The sequence below is a fragment of the Danio aesculapii genome, chromosome 18, assembly GCF_903798145.1.
Source record: "Danio aesculapii chromosome 18, fDanAes4.1, whole genome shotgun sequence".
NCBI lineage: Eukaryota > Metazoa > Chordata > Actinopteri > Cypriniformes > Danionidae > Danio > Danio aesculapii.
This window is the reverse complement of record NC_079452.1, coordinates 45,750,128-45,763,491: the sequence shown is the minus strand read 5'-3', so window position 1 is coordinate 45,763,491 and position 13,364 is coordinate 45,750,128. Positions and strand designations below refer to the sequence as shown.

The following is a 13,364-nucleotide window of genomic DNA, read 5'->3' as shown; positions in this document are numbered from 1 at the left end:
AGATATTTTAAAAATGAATAATACTGATAATAGCATCTACAAAACTTTTTATCTAAAATGTTCACTTTGCAACATAGGGCTCAAACTCAATTCCTGGAGGCCCGCAGCTCTGCACAGTTTTGCTCCAACCCTGAATAAACACAGCTGATCCAGCTAATGAAGGTGTTCATGACTCTTTTGAACACCTCAATTATTCGGATCAGCTGTTTGATAGTTTGAGACCAATGCTTTACAATATTATGATTGTGCATATATATTAGATTACTCCGTACCAAGTCCATAACTGCAATTTATCTAACAAAAAAAAACTTAATATCATAGTCCAAAAATGTGTATACCCAAATTAATATTTTGGGGGAAAATATTAAATGAAAAATGAATAAGCAGGATAAATCAAGAGAAACATAAACATTTTTGAAATTTTGTAGTTTAAATTTCTTTTGACTTGTTTGAATATAAATGAATATAAAATCATTCTATTCCTAAAGATAGATTATTTGAAAACTGTTGCATTAAGAGAATATTTTTAAAAATTTCCTTTACTGTGATTACAGTGTAAAATGACAGCGTTAACGCTAATTAATTGTTTTTGTAAAATTAGTAACATATTATAATTATATAATCTATATAAATATTTAAATATATACAGTTGAAGTCAGAATTATTAGCCCCCTTTGAATTTTTTTCTTTTTTAAATATTTATTAAATGATGTTTAACAGAGCAATGAAATTTTCGCAGTATGTCTGATAATATTTTGTCTTCTGGAGAAAGTCTTATTTGTTTTATTTCGGCTTGTATAAAAGCAGATTTAAATTTTTTAAAAAACATTTTAAGGTCAAAATTATTAGCCCATTTTTCGATAGTCTACAGAACAAACCCTCATTATACAATAACTTGCCTAATTACTCTAACCTGCCTCGTTAACCTAATTAACCTAGTTAAGCCTTTAAATGTCACTTTAAGCTGTATAGAAGTGTCTTGAAAAATATCTAGTGTAATATTATTTACTGTCATCATGGCAAAGATCAAATAAATCAGTTATTAGAAATGAGTTATTAAAACGATTATGTATAGAAATGTGTTTTAAAAAAAAACTTCTCTCTGTTAAACAAAAATTGGGGAAAAATAAACAGGGGGGCTAATTTTTCAGGGGGTTTAATAATTCTGACTGCAACTGTGTATATAAATATAATTACAGATATTATTTTTTGGGAAATAATAAAATGTAATAAATATGTATTGAAAGCTAAATAATTTTACAATTTCACACTTTGTATTTATCAGACACAATATAAATACAGAGTTGTTTGTGTGACATCACCTTCTAGACGGTGATTTAAGGACATGAAGATGAAGTAAGCAAAATGGTGGAACTAAGCAAGATGGCTGAAATCACTTACACCACCTATTAATATTCATTTAAAATAACTCGCTCTGTTCAGCCAAATCTTTTAGGTTTCCCTTGAACAACATGGCTAAAAATAGACAGCGTGCAAGAAAATAACCCATCAGGCTCTCTCATGACTAATTCTCTGTATATTCTAGTTGTTAAGATTTCAGCGTCATAGGAATGAAAAAGCAGAAAGGATTATATTAGCTTTCTATGCAGTTTTTTCTGGGTCATCGTGCATGATGCTCCGGGTAGGTGATTAAACATGTTTTTTGCATTTGAAGAGCCGCATGTGATTTGTAAGCCTGGTCATTGTTTCAGCTCCAGCAGCTGCAGAAGTAGGCCAGTAGACAGGCCTGTGAGTGTGTCTGGCTCTGCAGTAATGGGGTCTGAGAGGGGCTCTTTAATCAGCCTGACGGGGTTGTTTTTTGAGTGCTCCCCAATCACTCCCATCCGCATACACGCTCTTATCCCAGACTTCTGTAGAGCCTCTCTCCTCTTTCAGCGCCATCAGAATTAGTATTCATAATCCCTGCAGGCAATCACCTTGAAATGTGACTTGTTTTTGGAGAAGACTGCTGTTTGATGAAAAACATCATCTCTTCAAAGCTCCTTTTGCGTCAGAGATTGACTGTTGTGTTGTCTTTTGTCCTTCAGGTCCATCGCTGACAGTAATGAAAGCTCTGCAGACTCCAGACACATGCTCTGATTCCAGTTTCAGTCAGTTCACGCAAAGTTATGCTGTCGAAGTGAGTTTTCTTACATCTAATAACACATATGTTGAAGGTTTACTGTTTGAAGGACATGTTTGTGAAAGTATTTCTGTCCGATTTACATATTTGATGAAGTATTACTTTCACTGTTCAGTTGATTGATGAAGTTTTACTTTGCAAATACCACATATGTTGAAGGATTACCATTCGAATGACACATTTGTTGAAGTATTTCCATTTAAATGTTATGTTTGTTGATGTATTTCTGTTCAAATGTCACATTTGTTTAAGTACTTCCATTCAAATGTTATGTTTGTTGACGTATTTCTGTTCGAATGTCACATTTGTTGAAGTATTTCCATTCGAATGTTATGTTTGTAGAAGTATTACCATTCGAATGTCACGTGTTATGAAGTATTTCCATTCGAATGTCACGTTTGTTGAACTATTACCATTCGAATGTTACGTTTGTAGAAGTATTACCATTCGGATGTCACGTTTGTTGAAGTATTTCCATTCGAATGTCACGTTTGTTGAACTATTACCATTCGAATGTTACATTTGTAGAAGTATTACAGAAGTATTACCATTTGGATGTCACGTTTGTTGAAGTATTTTCATTCGAATGTTATGTTTGTTGACGTATTTCTGTTCGAATGTTACATTTGATGATGTATTTCCGTTCGGATGTCACATTTGTTGACGTATTTCCATTCGAATGTTATGTTTGCTTAAGTATTTCCATTCAAATGTTATGCTTATAAAGTATTATCATTCAAATGTCACGTTTCGTTGAAGTATTTCCATTCAAATGTTACACTTCGTTGAAGTATTTACATTCGAATGGCACATTTGTTTAAGTATTTCCATTCAATTGTTACGTTTGCTTAAGTATTTCCATTCAAATGTTACGCTTGTAAAAGTATTACCATTCGAATGTCACGTTTGTTGAAGTATTTCATCAACAATCGTGACATTCGAATTGAAATACTTTACCAAATGTGACAATTGAATGGAAAGACTTTGACAAACATGTCATTCGAATGGTAATACTTCAACAAATGTATCATTCGTATGAAAATACATCAACAATCGTGAAATTCGAATTGAAATACTTCAACAAATGTGACAATCGAATAAAAATTAATTGACAAACATGTCATTCGAATGCAAATACTTCTACAAATTTAACATTCAAAGTATTTTAATTCAAATGTCACGATTGTTGATGTATTTACATTGGAATTGCGTTTTTATTGTCTAAATAGCATATTAGCAAAGTCCCTATAAGGGAAGTCCTTTCAAGCCTTCATTCGCTATACTGATCATTACACTTTTCCCTATTCAAACTAAACGACTGACATGTCATGTGTATTCTATAATGTTTGATGGTAGCTGAAGTATTTCTATTTGAAATACACATTTCTTGAAGTGTTACCACTTGATTCACGTTTGTTGAAGTGTTACTGTTTGAGTGAGATATAAAGTTTACTACAGCTGGAGGCATGAATGTTCACTTTGATTGATTTTCCAGGTTCGTATGTCCAGTTGTTCTCGCTGCAACACCTGTGAGAGTTTGGTGTATGATGAAGAGATCATGGCTGGCTGGACAGCCGATGACTCAAACCTCAACAGCACATGTCCATTCTGCGGCTCTCCGTTTCTGCCTCTGCTCAATGTGGACATCACAAACATGGGTGACCAAGAAAGGTAATTCAGTCTCAAATCAAAACAACCAATATTTCTTTAGAGATATGGAGTTTTTCTGACAGTTTTCTTCTGTATTTTTAGATCACCATGTCAAGATACTCGTTCTGGCCAGACAGAAAAAGAAGATGAGCTACCAGAAGTTTATGATGCCTCTAGCAGTCTTTCCAACAAGAAGAAAAAAGACGCTGTAAGGATGTTTTTCTCAGTTTTAACAGTTTATTACTCTCCAGTGTTTTGGATTACAATTTTGTTCTCATCATATATTTATTCTGATGTTCACAATGATATGGATTGCATTTTACTGGATTGTCTGCATAAAAGTTGCAAACGTATCTTTCATTTTCAGTATTTACACAACTTCTGAATTTAATAATAAAATGTAAAGCTTCAATGCAATTTGAAAACCTTTTTGACTGTTTAAACGCAACATTTCTTGAAAGAAACATAGTATTCTAGTTCTGTTTGTTAGTTGAGTTGATTGTGCTGGTAGTTATTTAGTTGTTTGTGTGCTGTAGGAGGCAGTGACCGTGCCATACCTGAGTCCTCTGGTCCTCTGGAAAGAGCTGGAGAGTCTGCTGGAGAATGAGGGGGATCAGGCCATCTCCTCTGCAGCCATTGTAGATCATCACCCCATCGTCTTCTGGAACCTGGTGTGGTTTTTCCGCCGCCTTGATCTTCCCAGCAGCCTCCCGGGTCTCTATCTGACCTCCAAACACTACTGCAGAGATACTCCGGTGAGTCTTTCAAGAGTAACGTGATGTCTTTGTGGTTATGTGTTGGTGATGTGTAAGGTGTTGGTGATGTCATTTGCAGGTCTCTATATTAGATTGGGTTAATGTTATTTTTGTGTTGTTGTTTTTTTCTCAGCAGTCTCAGCAAAGTTGTGCTTCAGAAGACAGTAAGAACGTGTTGGTCCAGATCCAGTGGGACAATCCCAGACTGCACCAGGACCACATTCAGCCCTGCTACCTGCTCTGGAAAGCATATTGTAAGTGTATTACCTACGAAATCTTTCACACAGTGAAAAGTGAGGTTTATGAGTGTAAATGTGTTAACTCTAAATTAATTATTATTATTATTATTAATGTTAATATTATTATTTAGATTCTATTAGAGCTATTATTCTGGTAGTTTAGTATTTAGCTTTGGTCACACTTTATTTTAAGGTACAATTCTCACTATATCCAACATTAACTATGACTTAATGTTGGTTAAAAGCTCAATAAACTCTTATTTTGCTGTTCATTATTATTGTAGTATTAATGTAGTTGCGTTTAGGTATTGGGTACGATTAAGGATAATGAATAAGGGATCTACTTTTTGAGTACAAGTAAACAGCCAATATCTTAATAATAGACAGTTAATTATTCAATATTTAATCATGAAAATTGGAGCTTAAACTAAAGTGTTTAAAAGTGTTAACTTAGTTTTGTTAGATTTACAGATCTTTCACAGTAATTCTGCTTTTAAAATTCAACTAAAACTAGAAAAATTAAGTTATTTGAACTAAAACAATTAAGATACAGTAACTAGTTAAAAATTAAGTTGCTGTAACTAGAAAAAAAATTGTTATTTAAACCATAACAATTAAGATGCAGTAACTAGAAAAAAATAAGTTATTCAAACTAGAGCAATGAGGATGCCATAACTTGAAAAATCAAGTTGCAGTAACTAGAAAAATTAAGTTGTTGTAACTAGAAAAAAATCGTATGTGAACTAGAACAAAATGTAGTTATTTGAACTAGATTAAGTTGCAGTAACTAGAAAAAAAATTGCCTCACAGCAAGAAGCTCGCTGGTTTGAGCCTCGGCTGGGTCAGTTGGCATTTCTGTGTGGAGTTTGCATGTTCTCTCCGTGTTTGCTTGGGTTTCGTCCGGGTGCTTTGGTTTCCCCCACAGTCCAACGACATGCACTATAGGTGAATTGGGTAAACTAATTTGGCCATAGTGTATGTGTGTGAATAAGTGTGTATGAATGTTTCTCAGTGATGGGTTGCAGCTGCAAGTGCATCCGCTGCGTAAAATATATGCTGGATAAGTTGTCGGTTCATTCCTCTGTGGTGAACCCAAATTAATAAAGGGACTAAGCCGAAAAAGAAAATGAATGAATAAACTATAACAATTAAGATGCCATAACTTAAAAAATTAAGTTGCTGTGACTAGAAAAAATGCTTTGCGAACTAGGAAAAATGAACTATGTGAACTTATGCAAACTAGAAAAAAAATTGTTTTGTGAACTAGAAACTTTAAGTTGCGGTAACTAGAATACAATCTTAGTGTAAAATGTTACCAGTAATTATAAATTTTGTGAAAATTTAAATTGATTTGTTTCAGTTTTTTTCTAAGCTTTTATCCAATATTTTTATTTAAGTTCTACTTAAATCAAGAATCAAAAAAACCTTTCAAAGTTTAGAAAAATCACTAAATATACTAAAGTGATTTAGGACTCAGTAGTATTATCATCATACACAGGTATTGTCCATCTACATGATAATGAGTTGATGTTTATTTGTAGGCTCGAGCGCTGCAGTGTCTTCCGGTCTGAATGAGGATGAGCAGGCTGTAAGTCTGGAGCTGCTGCAGACGCTGGTGAAGAACATCCAGAAGAACGATGTCTATCAGCCCATGAGTCTCATACTGCAGCTGCTGGGCTCCAGGCTGGGCTTCAGCAGACAGCGGTACGGGAACCAAACCTTTGCTTCACATGTTCAGAAACACACGTCTTGACAAGTTAATTTTGATAACTCATTTCTCTTTCTTTTTCATCTGCAGGAGCTTGTATAGAGACATCCTGTTTCTGTCATTAGTGGCTTTGGGCAAGAGTAGCATAAATATCGGTGAGCATGAAAATGATTATTATGATCACTTATTTTGTTTATTTTTAATGTAGTCTTTTTCATTTAGATTCTACACCAAAAGTCTTCACATGAGTAAATTACATACAAAGTCATTGCTAGCATGTGTATACAGATGGATTATCACTGTGCGATGCAAATGACTTGGAATGTGCAATGAGTTTGCTGCGCAATGTGTCAAATTCACCTCAATCGTGTCTCAAATGGAAAAAGATTTGCATGAAGGGAAAAACATGCCGAAAGTGAAATAGAGCGATTGACATGGTATTTTATATGCATTCAAATGAAATTTCTATTAATACTGTAAAGAAAATTGCATCATGGTTTTAAGTGTCCATATATAATTAGAAATTTTAAGGAATTTCTTTAATAATTAATAAATGAAATAATAACATAGTGATAATGATTTATTTAAAAAAAAACAAGAAATCAAAACAAATTCTCTTTGTAAATTTGCTGTTGAGATAAAATGTTGTTTTATTTTAAAAATATTCAATTATTTATTTGTTTAATAAGAATAAAATTATTATTTATTATTAGGATTAAATTGATCAAACTCCACAACAAAGATTTTTCATTGTTACAAGAGTTTGTCAAAAAATGCTGTTCTTTTGATCGTTCAAGGGATAGTTCACCTAGAAATTAAAATTCTGTCATCATTTACGCAATCATTTGTTCAAAGCCCTTTTGAGTTTCTTGTGTTGAAAACAAAAGAAGATATTTCGAAAAATGCTGATAGCTTGCACCCAATGACTTCCATATTATTATTTTTTCCCACTATGGAAGTGAACGGGTGCCAGCAACAGACATTCTTCGAAATATTTAGGTTTGCAGAAAAAAAGAAACTCACAGAAGTGAACAAGGTCATTTTTAATTTTGGGTGAACTATCCCTTTAAAAAAAAGTAACCCCAAAAATATTATGATATTTTTTCAATAATGAGAAATGTTTTTTAATTGAAAAATTTGCATATTAATATATCTGAACAGTCATGTGACGCTAAAGACTGGAGTAATGCCTGCTAAAAATTCAATTTTGCCATCACCACATAAGTGAAGTTTATTAATAAACTAGGATCACGTGCTTATGATTGTTCTCAGCTACTCCCACATCAGCTCATCATTGATTCTCCAATCTGATGATTCCTAACTCACTATAAATAACCAAAGTTTTTCTTATCATAATAGCTTTGCCTTGAAGAATCAACCCCTACCCACCTCTAATCCCCCTGCTTTCCAGATGGGTGACACGGTGGCCCAGTGATAACAGTAGTATTGTTGCCTCACAGCAAGAATGTCTCTGGTTAAAATCCTTCTAAACCAGTTTGCTCGTTCTCCCTGTGCTTGCGTGGGTTTTTCCCAGGTTCTCCTGTTTCCTCCCGCAGTCCAAAACACGCAACCTAAGTAAGTTGAACAAACAAAATTGATACCATAGCCAAGCTCTTAGCGAGTGCACCTCTCCTCAACCACCCATATCCGTCATTAGCCAGAAATAAGTCAGGGGGGATTCATCGAGATCTACCTGAGCTCAAACTCCCCTCTCGCCCTGCAAACAGGAGGGAGCCCCGGGCTCGAGAATCTTATAAGCTCAGTGCTCTCTCCCAGGACAGCATGCCAAACAAGCTTTATTGTCAATCATCAGCTAAGTGTCAGCTCTTGAAATGACTTTAAAGAGTTCACACTTAATAGCTGATGATGTGTGCAGATTTGGCATGCTGTCCTGGGAGAGAAACTTAGCTTGGAGGTAGATGAGCCCAAGGCTCCCGCCTGGTCAATGAGCAGGTAAGGGGGTAGAAGATCAGGTAGTTCTTGAGAGCTTCCCCAATTCATTCAGCCTTTTCCTTGATTAACAACGACAGCTATATAGGAATGGACCGCCAAACCACACCAGTGCATACTCACGTAGAGATGCTCAGTACTAAAGGGCTTGTGACTGTTACTATTATTTAATTAACTTATGTCTCATGGACTGTGGGAGGAAACCGATGTGAACACTGGGAGAGCACGTAAACTCTGCATAGAAATGCCAACTGGCCCAGCTAGGACTTGAACCAGCGACCTTCTTGCTGTGTGCCAGCAGTGCTAGCCACTGAGCCACCGTGTCACCTGATACTGACTTAATCTAGAACAGACGAGGAGGGAGAAGGGGTGGATGGGGGGGGTCTTCTGAAATGAAGATAAGGGAGGATCCGATTGGCTAGCTAATGATGACTGATGGGAGACCCGCGTGATAAATCATATTACGTGCTCCTCTGTAAATTAGTTTGTGAAACTCCACTTAATATGATCTTTGGTCAAGTAAAAGCCGCATTGTTGATTTTAAAACTAGAAAAATCTTTCCTAACCCAAACTCTTCATATCATCTTTCCTTTTTCTTATCCAGATGCATTCGACCGTGAATACAAAACAGCGTACGACCGTTTGACACCCAGCCAGGTCAAGATGACCCACAATTGTGACCGTCCACCCAGCGCTGGAGTCATGGAGTGCAGACGAACCTTCGGCCTTCCCAGTCTGTGATTCAATCCTCACATCCATCACATCGAAAATCATCCAAAGACGAAACGCTTTCACTTTCATCTGAACCAAAGCTACCTCCGGCTCCCCTGAGGTCTCTTTTGAAACATCTCCTTTCTGTCACTCTGACTGTTCTCCATCTAATGGACACTTTATATAATCAACCATCACATTTCCCCCATCCTTTAACTCTTCCGTCTGCTAACGTCTCGAAAAGTTGCGTCGCATCGAAATCGTCCTTCGCCGCTCAGGTAAACTTGAGTTCAGAGTCAATTGCTGCTTTTACACAATCCACATTGTAAAAGCGCTACAGAAATGTGTAGATTAGGAGCAATATCATTGTGCTCAGGTCATTTCCACCCACTCCGAGCAAATGGCGGGGTGAAATTGGGACCAGTAGCTGTAGAACAATCAAAATCCATCACGTTTAGGAAGCACAATGAGCGTAAATACACAAAAAAACCCGTCTTGTATATTTCACACGCGAAGAGACTTTGTGTACATACGTCTTATTATTTTGAATATTTGTATTATACAGTTATATTTTAAAACGGGAATTTGCTATAATCGACGTGTCTCCATTTGTAAAGACTATACAGTATATGCTGTCGGTATCGTGTCGGTTTAGTTTTTTCGTCGTCCTGGTCCTGGAGACCAGCCGTGTGGTGACCGTCGGTGACACTGTCGTCTTGAGGTACTGAACTGGACCAAATATAAACTCTGACTCACGGTTTACATGTTAAGGAGTGTGTTTGATGGCGATTTGAACTGAGAAATGCCTTACCTTGTGGCGAAGAGATGTACGGATTATGGAGTTTCATTTCCAACAGGGTATAACGAGTAGTATAGAGATGTTTAAAGAATCAATGGACTGTTATTATGAATATGAAGTCAGCATTTTACACCCACCTGCATAATCCAGTGTGTTTGCCATGAAGGTACTTGATTTTAGCTCATTCTGCTTTGTATTATGCAAAGTATTGCGTAAGAGACATAAAATGAAGTACCTGAAGCATACAAGCGCTTAAATTATTTGTGTGACATGTAATAACTAATGGAAATGTGTTTCTGACATGGATTTAAAAAGGTAATTGTGACATTATTATGTCTTTTGGGAGTACTCACTATTTTGGCTTTTCTACTCAGAATTGCGAGTTTCTAAGTATAAACTCACATTGTGGATTTCTTTAATGGAACTTTCAACACAAGTTTATATTTTTCAGTTCTATATGAACTCACAGTTGCTGTAAATAAATATACTTCATTAAAATTAAGACTTTACATATCACAATTCAGACTTTTCTCACTAGACATAAATTAATTCTTCGAATTGTAACTTTTTGTGTGTGTGTAATTTACAACATAGGCTCATTCTGAAAACGTAGCCCTATATACATTTCTGGAGAGCGCGAATTATGTAACCAGAGGAACGTAAAGCTACATTTCATCTCTAGAATGAATGCTATAGGGCGGTATGACACCGTTCATTTTTGCGCTTACCAGCTGACTGATTACCTCTGTATGGACGAATATCCCACTGTTCTGTTCCAGAAAGTGGATAAGACAAAAACATAAAGCCAAAAAATAAAATAAACAAGTAAATAACAGGCTGAGAATGTGGTAAAATGTGGTAAAAACCAGGCGAGGGCTTTTCTTTTTTTGGATTACTTTTTAAAACTGTCGGTTGGATTTAGGGAAGTGGGTAAACGGGTCAATCGGTGCTTTTGAAAACGCTATCGGTTGATTTTAAGGAAGGGGGTGGGTGGGGTTATTGGTCAGTCAGTCAGTCGACAGCGGCCTCTGGTGGATTTATGTGAGTACAGCAGGAGTGAATGGCACTCGTGAGAGAATTTTGAGATCTCTAAAAGTGTACACAGCGACCTCTGGTGGACTCGCGAAAACAAAAACTGCTAAAAAGTAGCTCCTGGGATGTGTTTGGCGCTCTCCAGAAATGTATATATGGGTACGTTTTCAGAATGAGCCTGAGTTGATTTAAAAAGGTAATTGCGACATTATTATGTCAGTCGGGAGTTCTCACGATTCTGGCTTTTCTACTCACAGTCTAAACTCACAATTGTTTATTTCTTTAATGGAAGTTTGAACACAAATGTTACAAGTTTATATTTTTCAGTTCTGTATGAACTGAAAAGTTGCTAAAAATAAATAAACTTCATTAAAAATGAAGACTTTCATATCACAATTCAGACTTTTTCTCACTGAATTGTAGCTTTTCTTTGTGTGTAATTTAACATTAACAGTAACACTTTAGCTTAGGTCACACTTCATGGTATTAACAATACTTGTTTAATAAAATACTAATTAGCTGTTTATTAATAGTTAGTAAGGTAGAAGTTGGGTTTAGGTTTTGGGTAGGATTTGGGATACAGAATAAAATCATACTTTATAACTACTAATGAACAGTTAATATCTTAATAATAGTCAGGTATAGCATGAATTGTGACTTAAAATAAAGTGTTACCGAGTTGCCATCGATATCTCATGGCAATTCGTCGTAACTTTTTGATTTAGTGACTAATTCGTATGAATTCGTACGATCTCATTCATACAATTTAGCATGATTTGCTCATGCCCCAAGGACGGTTGGGTTTAGGCACAGGGTTTGGTGCCATGCCTCCTTTTTAAAATCGTATGTTTTTGTATGAACTCGTACAAATTCATACGTATTAGCCACTATATTGACAAAATGTAAAATAGTTACATTTTCTAGTAAGATCAGGCTAGAACATCTGTATATTCTCAGATCTGTGACTGATATCGTCCAATTGCAAGTTCATATTTCACAATTATAAGAAAAAAATGGCTATGAAGTCTATAAAGTGCAATTAAATAAACTCAGATTCTTTCTTCTTGCAATTCAGAGTTCACATCTTACACTCTAGAGTTTAAATCTCACAATTCTGAAACTGTAAGGAAAGAAGTCATTATTATTCAGTATAAAAATACAAGAGTTGCATTTACCTATTTAATACCATGGCAGAAGCAGGCATTCATAATAACTGGAATATTTCAATACTGTTCATTTTTTGAATCATGATGTTAACTATGAAGTTGCACTTTGAGTCTGTGTGGTTGATAAGAGGATTTAAGCACTCCTGACAAGCGTGTGGATTATGGAAACGATAACACATGTAATTACACACGATGATGACAGTGATATTAATGCCTCGAGTGGAGAAAAACATAATACTGCCCTAAATGTTTTGGTACAAAAATAAAATCGACCTGATGCTGTGTAAAACTACAAAATATACAGTTAAATGACACTGCTGTTAATGTTTTAGCAGTTTTTCTATCACCTGCTTTGTACGTCCGTATGGCATGATAGTGAAGCAAGCTAACACGGTTAATGTGGTTCATTTTTGTTGTTTTTTTGATAAATGATTTAATGTTAGGGCAATGTGCTTTACATATCACTCCTTTTGTTACTTCTATTTATACTTGTATATATCATTTTTGTCAGATCTGATCCAGATCTGTGAAATTGTTTAGAAATGTATATAAATAAATACACTTAAGTCAACCGCAGTATGTTTGTGTTTCTGATTTGTTTCACATTTGAAACACCCATTTAATTTTGCGTCGAACCAACAAGTAAATATATTTACAACAACACGACTTGTGACATTCATAAAAACATAAAATAGCAATCCTTTCGTCTATTCAGTAGTGAATTCAAACACCAGCGTGAGATTGGTGTGCAAATTCATTACTGATTACATTAGAATTTGTCTATGAGAGTCTATGAGAAATGTACTTTACATACAGCACAAGATCTGCTTTTAAAAATGCCTGCTAATGATATCCTTTTCCATGTTACAAAAATACGTCCATTGCAGAATGTGATTAGATTACATCATTTACAATAAACTCCTGATTTCTCTCGATGTAGTCAACTCTGCAGACACTGTTACGAAAGAACCATAGCTATCGGAGAACCCACAACATCAAATAATACACTCATGATAATAATAAAAAATTCATCAAAACACAATTCTTATATGTTGTAAAATGCAATCATTTATCAGTGGACAAAATAAAGCAACATTGTGTTGCAGTGTGTCTTTGTACAATCCCAATAGTATTAAATCCTATATGAAAATATCTGTTAATGAAGAGTTCCCTGTAGCTTGTGGTTCACATGTTAATATGTGTGTTATTCT

The 13,364-nt window shown here is 35.3% G+C and overlaps 1 protein-coding gene across 4 annotated transcripts in view; it reads left to right on the top strand.

Moving 5' to 3' along the window:
* dennd4a (DENN/MADD domain containing 4A) overlaps positions 1-11,730 on the top strand; it is a 64,477-nt gene extending 52,747 nt beyond the window's left edge. For 2 of the 4 annotated variants that reach the window (XM_056477924.1, XM_056477922.1), the window contains 8 exons: positions 2,049-2,140; positions 3,639-3,814; positions 3,896-4,001; positions 4,330-4,548; positions 4,685-4,802; positions 6,329-6,491; positions 6,586-6,650; positions 9,050-11,730. In XM_056477924.1, coding sequence (XP_056333899.1) covers positions 2,049-2,140; positions 3,639-3,814; positions 3,896-4,001; positions 4,330-4,548; positions 4,685-4,802; positions 6,329-6,491; positions 6,586-6,650; positions 9,050-9,186 — 1,076 coding nt within the window. In that variant the 3' untranslated portion in view covers positions 9,187-11,730. Of the gene's footprint in view, positions 1-2,048; positions 2,141-3,638; positions 3,815-3,895; positions 4,002-4,329; positions 4,549-4,681; positions 4,803-6,328; positions 6,492-6,585; positions 6,651-9,049 lie in introns of all 4 variants that reach the window. The other 2 variants (XM_056477923.1, XM_056477921.1) reach the window with 1 other exon arrangement.
* Positions 11,731-13,364: the final 1,634 nt, after the last annotated feature.